The 14,747-nt window shown below is 45.3% G+C and overlaps 1 protein-coding gene and 1 pseudogene across 1 annotated transcript in view; one reads left to right on the top strand and one right to left on the bottom strand.

The window, feature by feature from the left end:
• Window positions 1–14,747, bottom strand: part of LOC126481809 (protein amnionless) — a 131,339-nt gene that overhangs the window by 65,900 nt on the left and 50,692 nt on the right. The window contains exon 3 of the mRNA XM_050105764.1: window positions 12,825–13,042. Within this exon, the coding sequence (XP_049961721.1) occupies window positions 12,825–13,042 (218 nt within the window). The remainder of the gene's footprint in view (window positions 1–12,824; window positions 13,043–14,747) is intronic.
• LOC126482409 (5S ribosomal RNA) lies at window positions 11,563–11,680 on the top strand (annotated as a pseudogene).

Below are 14,747 nucleotides of genomic sequence, written 5' to 3'. Positions count from 1 at the left end.
ACTAGGGTTTGTCTCAATATCCTGTAGAACTCGGCCCTCCAAATCTAGTGTACGCACAGTCCGCCGCTTCCCTACACGTTCATCCGTCTGAAAGCACCCATGATCACACAAAGGCCCAAAAAAGGGTTTGAAATGTGTGATGTGGTTGGTGTCTGCGAGGGTACTTTTTTTGGTATTGTATTGTATGGAACTGGTGATCTAGTAACGATGGAGAGGCTTCCTCCCCGCCGTAGCCCTCAGTGGTTCACAACCCCACAACAGGCTACAGCAGTCCACTCACCACACCGCCGCCCCACGCCGAACCCAGGGTTTTTGTGCGGTTCGGCCCCCAGTGGAACCCCTGCCCCCTCCCCCTCCCCCCCTCCCCCCTCCCCCGGGAACGTCTCACAGCAGACGAGTGTAACCCGAATCTTTGCACATTCCGCCGCTTCCCTAAACGTTCGTCCGTCTGAAAGGACCCATGATCACACAAAAGCCCAAAAAAGGTTATGGTGCACGCGTACGTGGACAAGGTGTTTGCGCAGCAATCGTCGACATAGTGTAACTGAGGCAGAATAAGGGGAACCAGCCCGCATTCGCCGAGGCAGATGGAAAACCGCCTTACAAACCATCCACAGACTGGCCGGCACACCAGGCACCGACACTAATCCGCCGGTCGGGTTCGTGCCGGGGACAGGCACGCCTTCCCGCCCGGAAAGCAGTGCGTTAGAGCGCACGGCTAACCGGGCGGACCTTTTTTTTGTTATTGTCGTACTGCCTCTCGACCGCTTCCATCTGCTTGGTTGTACGCAGACACTATTTCGGTTAGTTCCCGATGTGAATAACGAACCATTCTGCTTGCTTACAGTATGCTGCGTCAATCGCACAGTTTGCAACACAGAAGGAACACACGCCACATTGTCAAAGAAACTTTCATTCGTCAGCACCATCTACCATGACAACAGTGCATTTCCGGACACATGTTCGTAGGACCTTTTTTCCTCCATTTCCAGTCAGGAATCCGTCCCTGCAGTTCGTCGGTTTTATTAAAGTTCTATCTGTATATGTACTCTATGTATATATGTTCCACATCTCCTCATAAAGCAGAGGACTGATTTCAACCAAACTTTGTACACCTATCACTTAATGTCTGGAAGAATCAGCATGGTAGTAAAAACCACGTCACTGTCTAAGGGGTGAAGGTGGGGATGAAAGGAAATGCACAATGCAATACCCACATTTTAGTCATCCAGTATTTGAGAATGAGAGCATTCAGTGACATGCAACAAACTTTACACACAATTTCAAATCTTTACGAAACTTTTTCTCGCTGACAAACCCTACAGAAGTTTATCGCTTGCTATATTTTCGCTGTTCATGCAGTAAAACTGCCGCATGAAACAGGGCGTTTTAATGTATTACTTCTTTACTGCTAACCGTGTTCGCAGCACATTTTTCAGGCGATATTCACGTATATCACCGAATGCGCCAGCATAATTATGTTAATGTACAGCAGATAGTTCAGGAGATATGACGTCATAAACTCTGAGATGTGTGAAAAACTGCCGCATCGTGCAAGACGTTAAAATTTATTACTTCGTTGCTATTAACTCCATTCATATTTCGCAGCAGTAACCACATACACTGCTGGATGTACCTGCAAAATTATATCGTTGTACAGCGTATAATTCAGTGGATAAAACGTTATAAACATTGAGCTACCTGAAACGAAAACTGAAGGCAGAAATTTGCTAGAAACTCAGGTGAAATATGTGCATAAATACGTGTTAAATGTGAGTGAAATACATTTATCATTTGTGTACGTGAACAAATCCAAGGGTAAAAAGCACATCCTAAACCCTTGGAACGATTTCAATCAAATTTGGTACACATATTAGTTACGATCTGGAAAGAAATACTGTGGGGGTAAGAACCACCAGCCTCCTACAGGGGTGATCGTGATAAAGTGGAGAGAGACGGCCAGAGGAGAAGATGGACAGCCAGTGAGGGAGACAGATGCACATAGATTGGGGAAGGAGGGGTCGACTGAGGGAGGGGAAGGGGAAATGGATAGAGAGAGGGTGAGTAGGAGATGGACAGAGAAGGGAGAGGAAGAGGTAGGCAAAGAGAGAGGGGAGAGGAGAGATGGACAGACAGGGAGAGGAAGAGATATGCAGAGAGGGTAGAAGATGATGAACAGAGAGAGGAGAGGGAGAAATGGACACAGAAATGGAAAGGGGGGAGACGGACAGAGAAAGGGGAGAGGAAGAGATGGACAGAAGCAGGAGAGAGAAGGAGATGAGCAGGAGGACCGAGAAGGAGGAGATGGACAGTGAGAGAGGGAGAAGAAGATGGACAAAGGAGTAGGGAGCAGGTGTAGAGAGGGGAGAGAAGCAAATGGACAGAAAGAGGGGGGATGAACAGAGATGGGGCAGGAGGAGCTGGAGAGAAAATAGGGGGGTGGAGCAGGTGAACAAAGAGAGGGGATGGAGGAGGTGGACAGAGAGGGGGTGAAGATGGAGATCCACAGAGAAAGGGGAAGAAGCAGATGGACCAATAGAAGACTGAAATAAATACACAACCGGGCAACGCCGGGTATTTACACTACTGGCCATTAAAATTGCTACACCAAGATGAAATGCAGATGATAAACAGGTATTCATTGGACAAATATATTATACTAAACTGACATGTCATTACATTTTCACGCAATTTGGGTGCATAGATCCTGAGAAATCAGTACCCAGAACAACCACCTCTGGCCGCAATAACGGCCTTGATACGCCTGGGCATTGAGTCAAACAGAACTTGGATGGTGTGTACAGATACAGCTACCCATGCAGCTTCAACACGATACCACAGTTCATCAAGAGTAGCGACTGGCGTATTGTGACGAGCCACTTACTCGGCCACCATTGAGATTGGTGAGAGATCTGGAGAATGTGCTGGCCAGGGCAGCAGTCGAACATTTTCTGTACCCAGAAAGTCCCGTACAGGACCTGCAACATGCGGTCGTGCGTTATCCAGTTGAAATGTAGGGTTTCGCAGGGATCTAATAAAGGGTAGAGCTACGGGTCGTAACACATCTGTAATGTGACGTCCTCTGTACAAAGTGCCGTCAATGTGAACAAGAGGCGACCGAGACGTGTAACCAATGGCACCCCATACCATCACGCCGGGTGATACGCCAGTATGGCGATGACGAATACACGCTTCCAATGTGCGTCTACCGCGATGTCGCCAAACACGGATGCGACTATCATGATGCTGTAAACTGAACCTGGATTCATCCGAAAAAATGACGTTTTGCCATTCGTGCACCCAGGTTCGTCGTTGAGTACACCATCGCAGGCGCTCCTGTTTGTGATGCAGCGTCAAGGGTAACCGCAGCCATGGTCTCCGAGCTGATAGTCCATCCTGCTGCAAACGTCGTCGAACTGTTCGTGCAGATGGTTGTTGTCTTGCAAACTTCCCCATCTGTTGACTCAGGGATCGAGACGTGGCTGCACGATCCGTTACAGCCATACGGATAAGATGCCTGTCATCTCGACTGCTAGCGATACGAGGCCGTTGGGATCCAGCACGGCGTTCCATATTACCCTCCTGAACCCACCGGTTCCATATTCTGCTAACAGTCATTGGATCTCGACCAACGCGAGCAGCAATGTCGCGATACGATAAACCGCAATCGCGATAGGCTACAATCCGACCTTTATCAAAGTCGGAAACGTGATGGTATGCATTTCTCCTCCTTACACGAGGCATCACAACAACGTTTCACCAGGCAACGCCGGTCAACTGCTGTTTGTGTATGAGAAATCGGTTGGAAACTTTCCTCATGTCAGCACGTTGTAGGTGTCGCCACCGGCGCCAACCTTGTGTGAATGTCCTGAAAAGCTAATCATTTGCATATCACAGCATCTTCTTCCTGTCGGTTAAATGTCGCGTCTGTAGCACGTCATCTTCGTGGTGTAGCAATTTTAGTGGCCAGTAGTGTAGCTAATTATCAAATAAAAATTGCTGTGGTATCTGTCGTATAAGGCAAATTCTGCTAAGAATATACAACGTGTAAGTTTTTATAAGGATAGGTAAAGTTCCTTGTCGGGTCTGATCGACCTTCGTGTCACCCTTTGCCAATGGCGTCGTCAGATGCGGTATAGAGGCGCATGTGGTCAGCACAATGCTCTGCCGGTCGTCGTCGGGATTATTGAACCCGTAATCGGTAGCGTAACCCTTCATTTGGTCTGACGAGACTCAGAACACCCCGTGTCAGCCCTCACACCAAGAAAAACCCCTGGTAATACCAGGAACCGAATCCGTGTCCTCCGCATGGCAGTCAACCGTGCAGCCCACTCAGCTGCGGAGGCGGAACGATGGCTAAGACTACGCGCTTTAAATTTTTCTGTGTTGTACTTCGCAAGAAACTGGCCGTAGTAGAAGTGATTAAGTGACATAAAGCCCAGAAGCATTCTGTTGCTTCTCTGTTCTCCACTGGTATTCAGCTAAGAGACCGTTTTGTTGCGACTGGACGCAACATATATACTTCGCTTTTGCCCAAAAAATCACTACAGTAGAATTTATTGCATTAGCTGTTAAGTCTGTATGGTATTCTCTCTTGCCAACACAGTATCAGGTGTGTGGCTATCAAATGGTGACAGCTAACGATACATGTGTCAACTAGTGAACTTTCGGGCAGGATTACCCACCAATGCGACGGCAGAGTCTGCCGGTAACCCACCACCCCAACATTTAGTTGCCGCAGAGTCTGCCCATAATTCACTACCCCAACGTACAGTATTATGCATACTTACACGCTGTAAATGTCTGCCCTAAGACAAAACTGACTGGCAGAGTTTATAGTATAAATACTGCGAACTATTTTTTGCAAGAATGTCCCTAGCAGTTCGTATGGGACAAATATCTGCATGTCGTTGTAATCAGAGGAACAGGACTAAGGCTCAGATAGGCTCTATTGCAGAGTCAGACAAGTCGACAGCAATTCCCATGTGTCCAGCATAGTGCACAAGGAGCGCCCTGTTCTTATCTGTTTTGTGCTAACATACCTATGAATTTGTCGATATTGGATCGATTACCGAGGCGAGCTTGCTAAACATCAATTCACGTCGGCGGCAGTTTCATTGCACTGTAGCTTGGTTAAGTGCATTTTTATGTGTACTGACGGAAAAAAAGATCGTAACATCAAAAAATAATTAACGTAGAGTGATGAACTTTCGGGAAAACATTTGTCTAGGTAACGTATTTAACTAATTAACATTACAAGATAACAGGTTAATGTAAGCGCGAGATAAGTAATTGCAAATGTGAAATGCTGGTACATTAATAACAGGTGTAACCGTCAGAATGTTGAACGCAACCACGCAAACGTGCATGCATTGTGTTGTACAGCTGCGAGATGTCAATTTGTGTGATGGAGTTCAATGTCTGTTGCACTCGGTCGGTCAGTATAGGGACGGTTACTGCTGGTTGTGGATGACGCTGCAGTTGTCCCCAGATGATGTCCCATATGTGCTTGATTGGAGACAGATCTGGTGATCGAGCAGGCCGAGGCAACACGTCTGCACACTGTAGAGCACGTTGGGTTGCGACAGTGGTATGTGGGCGAGCGCCCCGGGAAAGCTGTCCATAAATGGCAGCACAACAGGTCGAATCATCATCTTGACTTATAAATTTGCAGTCAGAGTGCGCGGAATAACCACCAGAGTGCTCTTGCTGTCAACTGAAATCACAGCCAGTGTCTAGCATGCAGATAGGTTGAAACTTCCTGGAAGATTAAAACTGTGTGCCGGACCGAGACTCGAAGTCGGGACCTCTGCCGTTCGCGGGCAAGTGCTCTACCAACTGAGCTGCCCAAGCACGACTCACGCCCCGTCATCACAGCTTTACTTCCGCCAGTACCTCGTCTCCTACCTTCCAAACTTTACAGAAGCTCTCCTTCGAACCTTGCAGGACTAGCACTCCTGAAAGAAAGGATATTGCGGAGACATGGCTTAGCCACAGCCTGGGGGATGTTTCCAGAATGAGATTTTCACTCTGCAGCGGAGTGTGCGCTCATATGAAACTTCCTGGCAGATTAAAACTGTGTGCCGGACCGAGACTCGAACTCGGGACCTTTGCCTTTCGCGGGAAAGTGCTCTACCAACTGGGCTACCCAAGCAACGGGGCGTGAGTCGTGCTTGGGTAACTCAGTTGGTAGAGCACTTGCCCACGAAAGGCAAAGGTCCCGAGTTCGAGTCTCGGTCCGGCACACAGTTTTAATCTGCCAGGAAGTTTCATATCAGCGCACACTCCGCTGCAGAGTGAAAATATCATTCTGGATGTAGATAGGTTGGTTGCACACACTCAGCTGGCCTCCTCCTTCCCAACAAATGGCCGTCACTGTCACTGAGACAGATACAGCTTTCATTAGAAAAAAACAACAGACCTCCACTCTGCCATCCAATGAGCTCTCCCTTGACACCACTTTATTCGCAAATGGCGGTGGTTTGGGGTAAGTGGAATGCACACTACGGGGCGCCTGGCTCGGAGCTGTCCCTGAAGTAACAGATGTGACAGTTCGTTGTGTCACTGTGGTGGCAGCTGCTGCTCAGATTGATGCTACAGACGCAGTACGATGCGCCAGAGGTATTTGTCTCTCCGTGCTGCCACGTGGCCATCCCGAGCCCAGTCTTATTGCGACCATACATTCTCGTGATCGCTGCAGCCAGTAATCATGTACAGTGGCTACATTCCTGCGAAGTCTTTCTGCAATGTCGCAGAAGAAACATCCAACTTCTCGCAGCCGTATTACACAACTTTGTTCAAAGTCAGTGAGGTGCTGGAAATGACGACTTTGTCGCCTATAAGGCATTTTTGACTAACGTCAGCTTACCACGTCCACTCTGAAAGGTAACTGAAGTTCACGACCGGTTACAGCGTGTATTTAAAGTAAACTTGATTTTGCACCCTCGCAGTGGCGCTATTAGCGCCACTCTTACGCGATTGACGCGAAATTTGAATGGACGTCATCTTTCAAATGTAGACACACTTCTACTAACTTTCGTTCATGTCGCACAACTGCTTGGTGTTGCGATTCTTTTTCTATCGGTGTATATTCGACATGTACTTTGTTTTGTAGTTGAAATTCTAAGTTTGTACTGTTGATTATTTCTTTTTAAAAGATTCATTAAAATGATTTCATCCAGAATATGTTGTAAAACTACAGCAAAAGCCTGTTACCTCGGTTCCAACCGAGTCCCTTCCTGCAATGATTCGTTTAATATTCTAAATATTGAGGTCTATGTTTGAGACATTTACGTCTATCTTCTAGTGCACAGTTAAACAGTAAAAGTGATAAGCAATCCTCGTATATCACAAAAATTTTGAAACTGAAAATGGCTGATATATTGGTTGTTAGGGGTACAGGCACAGTTACTGTGATAATTGGTACCTTAACATGTACCCACTTTAATGTGTAAGTTGTTTTTTCTCCGCCTCTTACAGTCTTCCCGCAGACACATAATTTACTATTTGATGTTTTTTACACGGTCGTAACTGCGATGTAAAGTGGACTACATCTGTCAGTGTAGACAATCCATCTGGAGTCCACGCATCCACAAATCAACACATGATTGTGCCAACCTAAAAACATTATTAGTCTGCAAATTAAGCAAATATTCATGTAACGTTGTTCAGTACACTGTCCTCAGCCATCAATAGAAACATCTGCACTTACAAACCTAACACCCTGTAAATCTCTCATAAACTTCACTTTTTGATATGCAGTTTGTTATAATTTCCAAAATATTGATTCTTACTGTGACTGTTACTTTGTATTACTATTTTCAAGCTTTTATTCACTATGTAATGTCCCTCAATGGGACAACACAGGCTATTTTCAGTCATTCATTCATTTCATGGAATTTATTTGCTGTGGCTTTGTAACTGTAAAGACCTTTAAGAGTCAAAACAGAATTTTTCAGTCCAAGATGTTTTCTTAATTTTTACATATAATGACCCCAGCTTTACTGAACCTATGAGTAATATGAAACTGGAGTCTATAAGGGAACAGGGAGCACTAGGACAGCCGGAACCAAGTGAACTATAACTCGAGACAAAAGCATTCCAAGTAAAACTGGAATCGGTTGCCCTCCAGGTAGGAAATTTCTCTGAGCCTAGTGGAAAGAGGATCCTCACACATACCACAATTAATACTGTCATAATTAATCGAGGGTACTCCCACCTCAAAAACTTGTCTAACTCAGAGGTGAGAAGCACAGGGAACTCAAGAACAGTGTACGTTACCGTTAAACATTGCCACCAAATCACTCCATTAAAAAATGATCTGCACGCAATAGGGAGAGAGCGTTTTGAGAAGGCTTACGGGAAGCCTCCCAGTACCAACATCACCACTGAGGAAGATGACGAGAATTCAGCTGACACTTAATTCGTGGTACGAGATAGGAACACAGGTTACGGTATGTATAAAAGTCTCCAATACTCATTAAAACTGGAATCCCTTTGAATTGTAGACAGCATTTTGTCGAAGATCGAAGTTAATTACTTAAAACTTCCCATCACTGAGAATTTCTGAATTATATTCAGAATGAGTTGCCAGTCACCCCCTGTTCTGAAAAGATATCCGAGTTAGAGTTTGACTTAATACAGAAAAGAGGCAATTATGTTGTCTGTCTTCATACACGTCAGGAATAAAGTTTGCTTGCTCTGACAAATCGAGAAATATATTCTAGGGAAAAGAAATTGCACTTTCTCTGAAGAAGTACTTTACATTAGAGCTAATCTGACATTGAAAGAGGTATATTCAAGTATTAATTGCTTACTTGAATAAAGGTGTGATAGCAAGGTCTGCAGAAGCCATTACACCTAATAAAATCAAGCATTTCAGTAAGAGGAAACTCTCCACTTAATCTCATCACCGAAGACTTGACTGAAGTACTATCCTCCAGAACACTGCTGCCCAATCATAAACCTATACTAAGTGTAGTATAACATAAGCTCAGATGGAAACCCAGTTGTAAGCAAAGAAGGGAAAGCAGAAAGGTGGAAGGAGTATATAGAGGGTCTATACAAGGGCGATGTTCTCGAGGACAATATTATGGAAATGGAAGAGGATGTAGATGAGGTTGAAATGGGAGATGTGATACTGCGTGAAGAGTTTGACAGAGCATTGAAAGACCTGAGTCGAAACAAGGCCGCGGGAGTAGACAACATTCAATTAGAACTACTGACAGCCTTGGGAGAGCCAGTCCTGACAAAAGTCTACCATATGGTGAGCAAGATGTATAAGACAGCGAACAAGAATATAATAATTCCAATCCCAAACAAAGCAGGTGTTTACAGATGTGAAAATTACCGAACTACCAGTTTAATAAGTCATGGATGCAAAATACTAACACGAATTCTTTACAGACGAATGGAAAAACTGGTAGAAGCCGACCTCGGGGAAGATCAGTTTGGATTCCGTAGAAATATTGGAACACGTGAGGCAATACTGACCCTAAGACTTATCTTAGAAGATAGATTAAGGAAAGGCAAACCTACGTTTCTAGCATTTGCAGACTTCGAGAAAGCTTTTGACAATGTTGACTGGGATGCACTCTTTCAAATTCTGAAGGTGGCAGGTGTAAAATACAGGGAGCGAAAGGCTATTTACAATTTGTACAGAAACCAGATGGCAGTTATAGGAATCGAGGGACATGAAAGGGAAGCAGTGGTTGGGAAGGGAGTGAGACAGGGTTGTAGCCTCTCCCCGATGTTATTCAATCTGTATATTGAGCAAGCAGTAAAGGAAACAAAAGAAAAATTCGGAGTAGATATTAAAATCCATGGAGAAGAAATAAAAACTTTGAGGCCCGCCGATGACATTGTAATTCTGTCAGAGACAGCAAAGGACTTGGAAGAGCAGCTGAACGGAATGAACAGTGTCTTGAAAGTAGAATATAAGATGAACATCAACAAAAGCAAAACGAGGATAATGGAATGTAGTAGAATTAAGTCGGGTGATGGTGAGGGAATTAGATTAGGAAATGAAACACTTAAAGTAGTAAAGGAGTTTTGCTATTTGGGTAGCAAAATAACTGACGATGGTCGAAGTAGAGAGGATATAAAATGTAGACTGGCAATGGCAAGGAAACCGTTTCTGAAGAAGAGAAATTTGTTAACATCGAGTATAAATTTATGCGTCAGGAAGTCGTTTCTGAGAGTATTTGTATGGAGTGTAGCCATGTACGGAAGTGAAACATGGACGATAAATAGTTTGGATAAGAAGAGAATAGAAGCTTTCGAAATGTGGTGCTACAGAAGAATACTGAAGATTAGATGGGTAGATCACATAACTAATGAGGAGGTAGTGAACAGAATTGGGGAGAGGAGGAGTTTGTGGCACAACTTGACTAGAAGAAGGGATCGGTTGGTAGGACATGTTCTAAGCCGTCAATGGATCACCAGTTTAGCATTGGAGGGCAGCGTGGAGGGTAAAAATCGTAGAGGGAGACTAAGAGATGAATACACTAAGCAGATTCAGAATGATGTAAGTTGCAGTAGGTACTGGGAGATGAAGAAGCTTGCACAGGATAGAGTAGCATGGAGAGCTGCATCTAACCAATCTCAGGACTGAAGACCACAACAACAACAACATAGTGATTCGCAGCAGAGGGTCACAATAGTTTAAAAATGGTCACAGGGATGTGGGGTTTTGGTGAAGTGAAGAATTAATATTGAAACGATATAAGATTAAAAAAGACGAAGGAATCCGAATCACTATCAGATAAAGTGGAAGGAAACGCTAAATTAACTACCTTAACGGGAGACTACGCGGAACGGTGTGGAGCGTCAAAGGACTACTATATGCCGCGGTGCCGACCAGTCTACAAACCGTACACGCTAACAGCCGTTCGAGCGTTCCGCGTAAAAACAACGTTGAGCAGCGCCCAGTCAAGAAGAATACAGAAAGTAAGAAATCATTAAGAGTTGTAAAATTTAAAAGTATCTAAAATTCCTCTTCGCCAACAAGTAGCAAACGCAGTTTCGTAGAAATTACTATAGTCAGTGCGAAATAAGCCGCAGTACTTTTTTTATATACCTTTTGATGGCAGAAAACTGATTTAACAGAATTTATTGATAATGTCATGGTGGCATTTGATGCAATATGAGGAGAGGAGAAGTCTCTACTACACATCTACATCTGTATTCCGCAGACCTCCGTAAAGCGTATGGCAGAGGCTATGTCATATTGTACCAGTTACTACAGACTTCTCCCATTCCATTCAAGTACGGATAGCGTGAAGAGTGAGTGCTTAAATGCCTCCGTGTGTGCTGTAATTCGCTAATCTTGTCTTCGCGATCCTTATGAAAACGATTGGAAGGGGTTGTAATGTATTCCTAGATTCATCACTTTGAAATATATCTGTAATTGTGGGGGACCATGTAGGGGGGGGGGGGGGGAGGGGGATATGTGGACACCACGGAATTATCACGAGAAACAACGCTCCTCTACTCTGACCACAAGATTCCCAAACGTCAGACAACTCCGATCTCAATTAAATCCTGTTAGTCTTATTTGATATGGGCAACGGCCTTCCCGGAGTGAATACACCGGTTCCCGTGAGATCATCGAAGTTAAGCGCTGTCGGGCGTGGTCGGCACTTGGATGGGTGACCATCCAGGACGCCATGTGCAGTTGCCATTTTACGGGGTGCACTCAGTCTCGTGATACCAATTGAGGAGATACTCGACCGAATAGTAGCGGTTCCGGTCCCAGAAAATCATCATAACGAGCGGGAGAGCGGTGTGCTGACCCCACGCCCCTCCTATCCGCATCCTCCACTGAGGATGACACGGCGGTCGGAGGGTCCCGGTAGACCAATCGTGGCCTGAATACGGAGTGCTTTTATTTGGTATGGGTCCCACACACTGGAGCAATACTAAGGAAGGTGATTCAGACTGGGGAAATAGAATCGATTACGTATTGACAGCACTCCAGAAAGCAGCTATGAGAGTCTCTGGACATGGTCTTTACATACGCACCGGCATATGGTAGTGGCCGAGCGAAAGCACGAATCTACCAGGAAAGGTATCTGGCTCTGAGCACTATGGGACTCAACTGCTGAGGTCATTAGTCCCCTAGAACTTAGAACTAGTTAAACCTAACTAACCTAAAGACATCACACACATCCATGCCCGAGGCAGGATTCGAACCTGCGACCGTAGTGGTCTCGCGGTTCCAGACTGCAGCGCCAGAACCGCGCGGCCACTTCGGCCGGCCCAGGAAAGGTATCCTCGCTGATACAAGCTGCATCATAACAGTGCTTCGTCGTTCGCGTGAGACAGGCCCAATTACGGAAATGGGTAATCGTGCGACCATGTGGAACACTCTCCCCGATGACTGCCACTATTCATATCACTTACGATGCATACCGGCCTTATTATCTATGTACTTGCCTATGTGGCAGTCTTCCATTCTGTAACAGAGTTTTCCCTGTTTGGGAACTTGCTGGCAAATCGCAATTATCGGTCGAATCGAGACTCGAACCGAGAATCGTACCCTTCGCACGCTCGGTCTTTCCGATTGAACTACCCAGATGCAATTCACAGCCCTCCCTCAGAGCCTAGATAGCTGAGTCATTAACACTGTAGCTCACGAAAGGGTGCGCTCTGGGTTCGAGTTCCAGTCCGGCACACAGTTTCGATCTGCCAGGAAGTTCCCAAATAGTGCGCACTCGGCTGGAAGATTTATTCCGGACACAGTGTACTGTTTGCCTCCAGCGCGCCGGAGAACTTAATAGCGCGAGTGTGAGGACGGGGAGTGGGGAGCTGGCCCCCGTGCTCACCTCGCCGTCGATCTCCAGGACGCCGACGCCGACGGGCACCTCCGGCAGGCGCACGAGGAAGCTGCTGCCCGCGGGGAAGACGGCGCGCTCCAGCATGCACGGCACGCGCTCCAGGTGCGGCAGCGCACCCGCCTCCAGCGCCGCCGCCACGCTCGCCTCCTGCCTCCAGCTCTTCTCGTCCAGCCACGCCGCCGCCTCCACCCGCGAGAACACCACGTCTGCCACCGAAACGACTGACGATAAACACTAACTGCCAAACAGCAACAGAGGCTACATTCTCAGGTGGATCCAGCAAGTTCCACAATGGACCATAATTGAAGGGTTTGGTGTAAGAAGGAGGTAGCTCCACTTTTTCCAGTTTGTGGCAAATTAAAAAAAGTTTTAAAAACTCAGTTTTCACCAAAACGAAAAAATTGTCAACCTTGTTTTACGCTATGGTGTATCTAATATTGCTGACGAGAATACACACAAACGCATGCACTCAGGTACGTGCAATAGAGTTTTGAATTTTGGAGCTGCCGCCGTTTTGCTCCAAAGTGAATGAAAAACTCTTTGTAGGAACATTTTCTTCACAATTAACCATATTTCAGTTTAAAACACATTTATTAATAAAGAAAGTATAACATTATTGGCGTAATACATTAATTCTACAATTCTTCTTCAGTCTTCTAGCTCCCCCTCAGTCACCTCAGGATCGTTTGAAGCATTTGACGTCAACTGGTCGTGAAAACACATTTCGTTTTGCCCAACATAGTTTCTGGCCAGCTCTTTTACATCTTTAAACTTTTGGTCTTTAAGTGGGAGGAGACAATCATAAGCTTGACGAAGGTGGTCCATTGTTATGAAACTAGCAGGTCCTTGGTTGCAAATTTGCGCACTGTCGAAGACAGTCATCCCTACGGTCGCACTGCATTGAATAATCCCTTAACCGATTTATGGCTGTTCATAAAGGAATATTTTGTACTTAGTGATTAAATATTTTCCTCTTTTCTTGTTCGATAATGATAGGTAAGGGTCCTTTACAAAAAATTTCTTCAACGTGTCAACAAAGTGGAAAATAAATCTCTGGTCCACTTGAGTCACATGAAATTTGGGGTTGGTTCCTATGATAATGCGAGCATAGTCCACTGGAAAAAAAACTCTTTCCATCTCCCTCAAACACTTTTCTATATTACCGAACGCTCTGTCGCATGGCATAAAGTTGTGGCCCGGTTCTGGGAATCGATTAACGATCTTCGCAAAGCGGCCACTTTGCACAAGGTAAAACAGTTACTGCGTTAACGAATGATTTTTATTTTGTGAGACACAGTTATCGGAAAATAGGTAAAGTATTTTGATATAATCTTTTAGATGTATAAAACTTATTGGCTCATTGGCCGTATTTTTTCCGATGGTTTCATCATGGAGATAATAATGATGTTTTCCAGTCTTATCAGACGAAATCGCAAAGTTATAGACCCACAACTGCCGTTTACAAAATGCGTCCCCAGAAGGAACTTCGAGGAGAGGCATATTTTGTTGGTAGTCGAAGCACAACATCTCGGTGTCATTATTACATTGTGCAAGTGCCATCTTGTCTTTAATATCTTGATAAAATGAATCCGCCCGACTTGGATGAAGTAGCTTGGCATCCTGGAGCTCCTTACGTCTCTCATCTGAGATAGGAGAGGCACTGAGTTCCTTTTGTATGTTGTCACACTTTTGACACGTGTCCTATTTTGGGTGCCCGAATCGGATGTTAAAGTGTGTCTTGAAGTACCAAAAGTAAAAATCATATTCTACTGGAGATTCAGAGTGCTTCTCCATGTACAAAGGATGCGGTGCTTTGTTAGTGAGGTCGGCAGGCAAGTATTGTCTATTGCCATTGTCTCGTCGACTGTAATGCGATTCTCGCCTAGGAAAACTGTCAATGTGACAATGGAC

The sequence above is a fragment of the Schistocerca serialis genome, chromosome 5 (genome assembly GCF_023864345.2).
Source record: "Schistocerca serialis cubense isolate TAMUIC-IGC-003099 chromosome 5, iqSchSeri2.2, whole genome shotgun sequence".
NCBI classification, from domain to species: Eukaryota; Metazoa; Arthropoda; class Insecta; order Orthoptera; family Acrididae; genus Schistocerca; species Schistocerca serialis.
The sequence above is the reverse complement of the archived record's forward strand: the minus strand, read 5'-3'. Positions and strand labels throughout refer to the sequence as shown.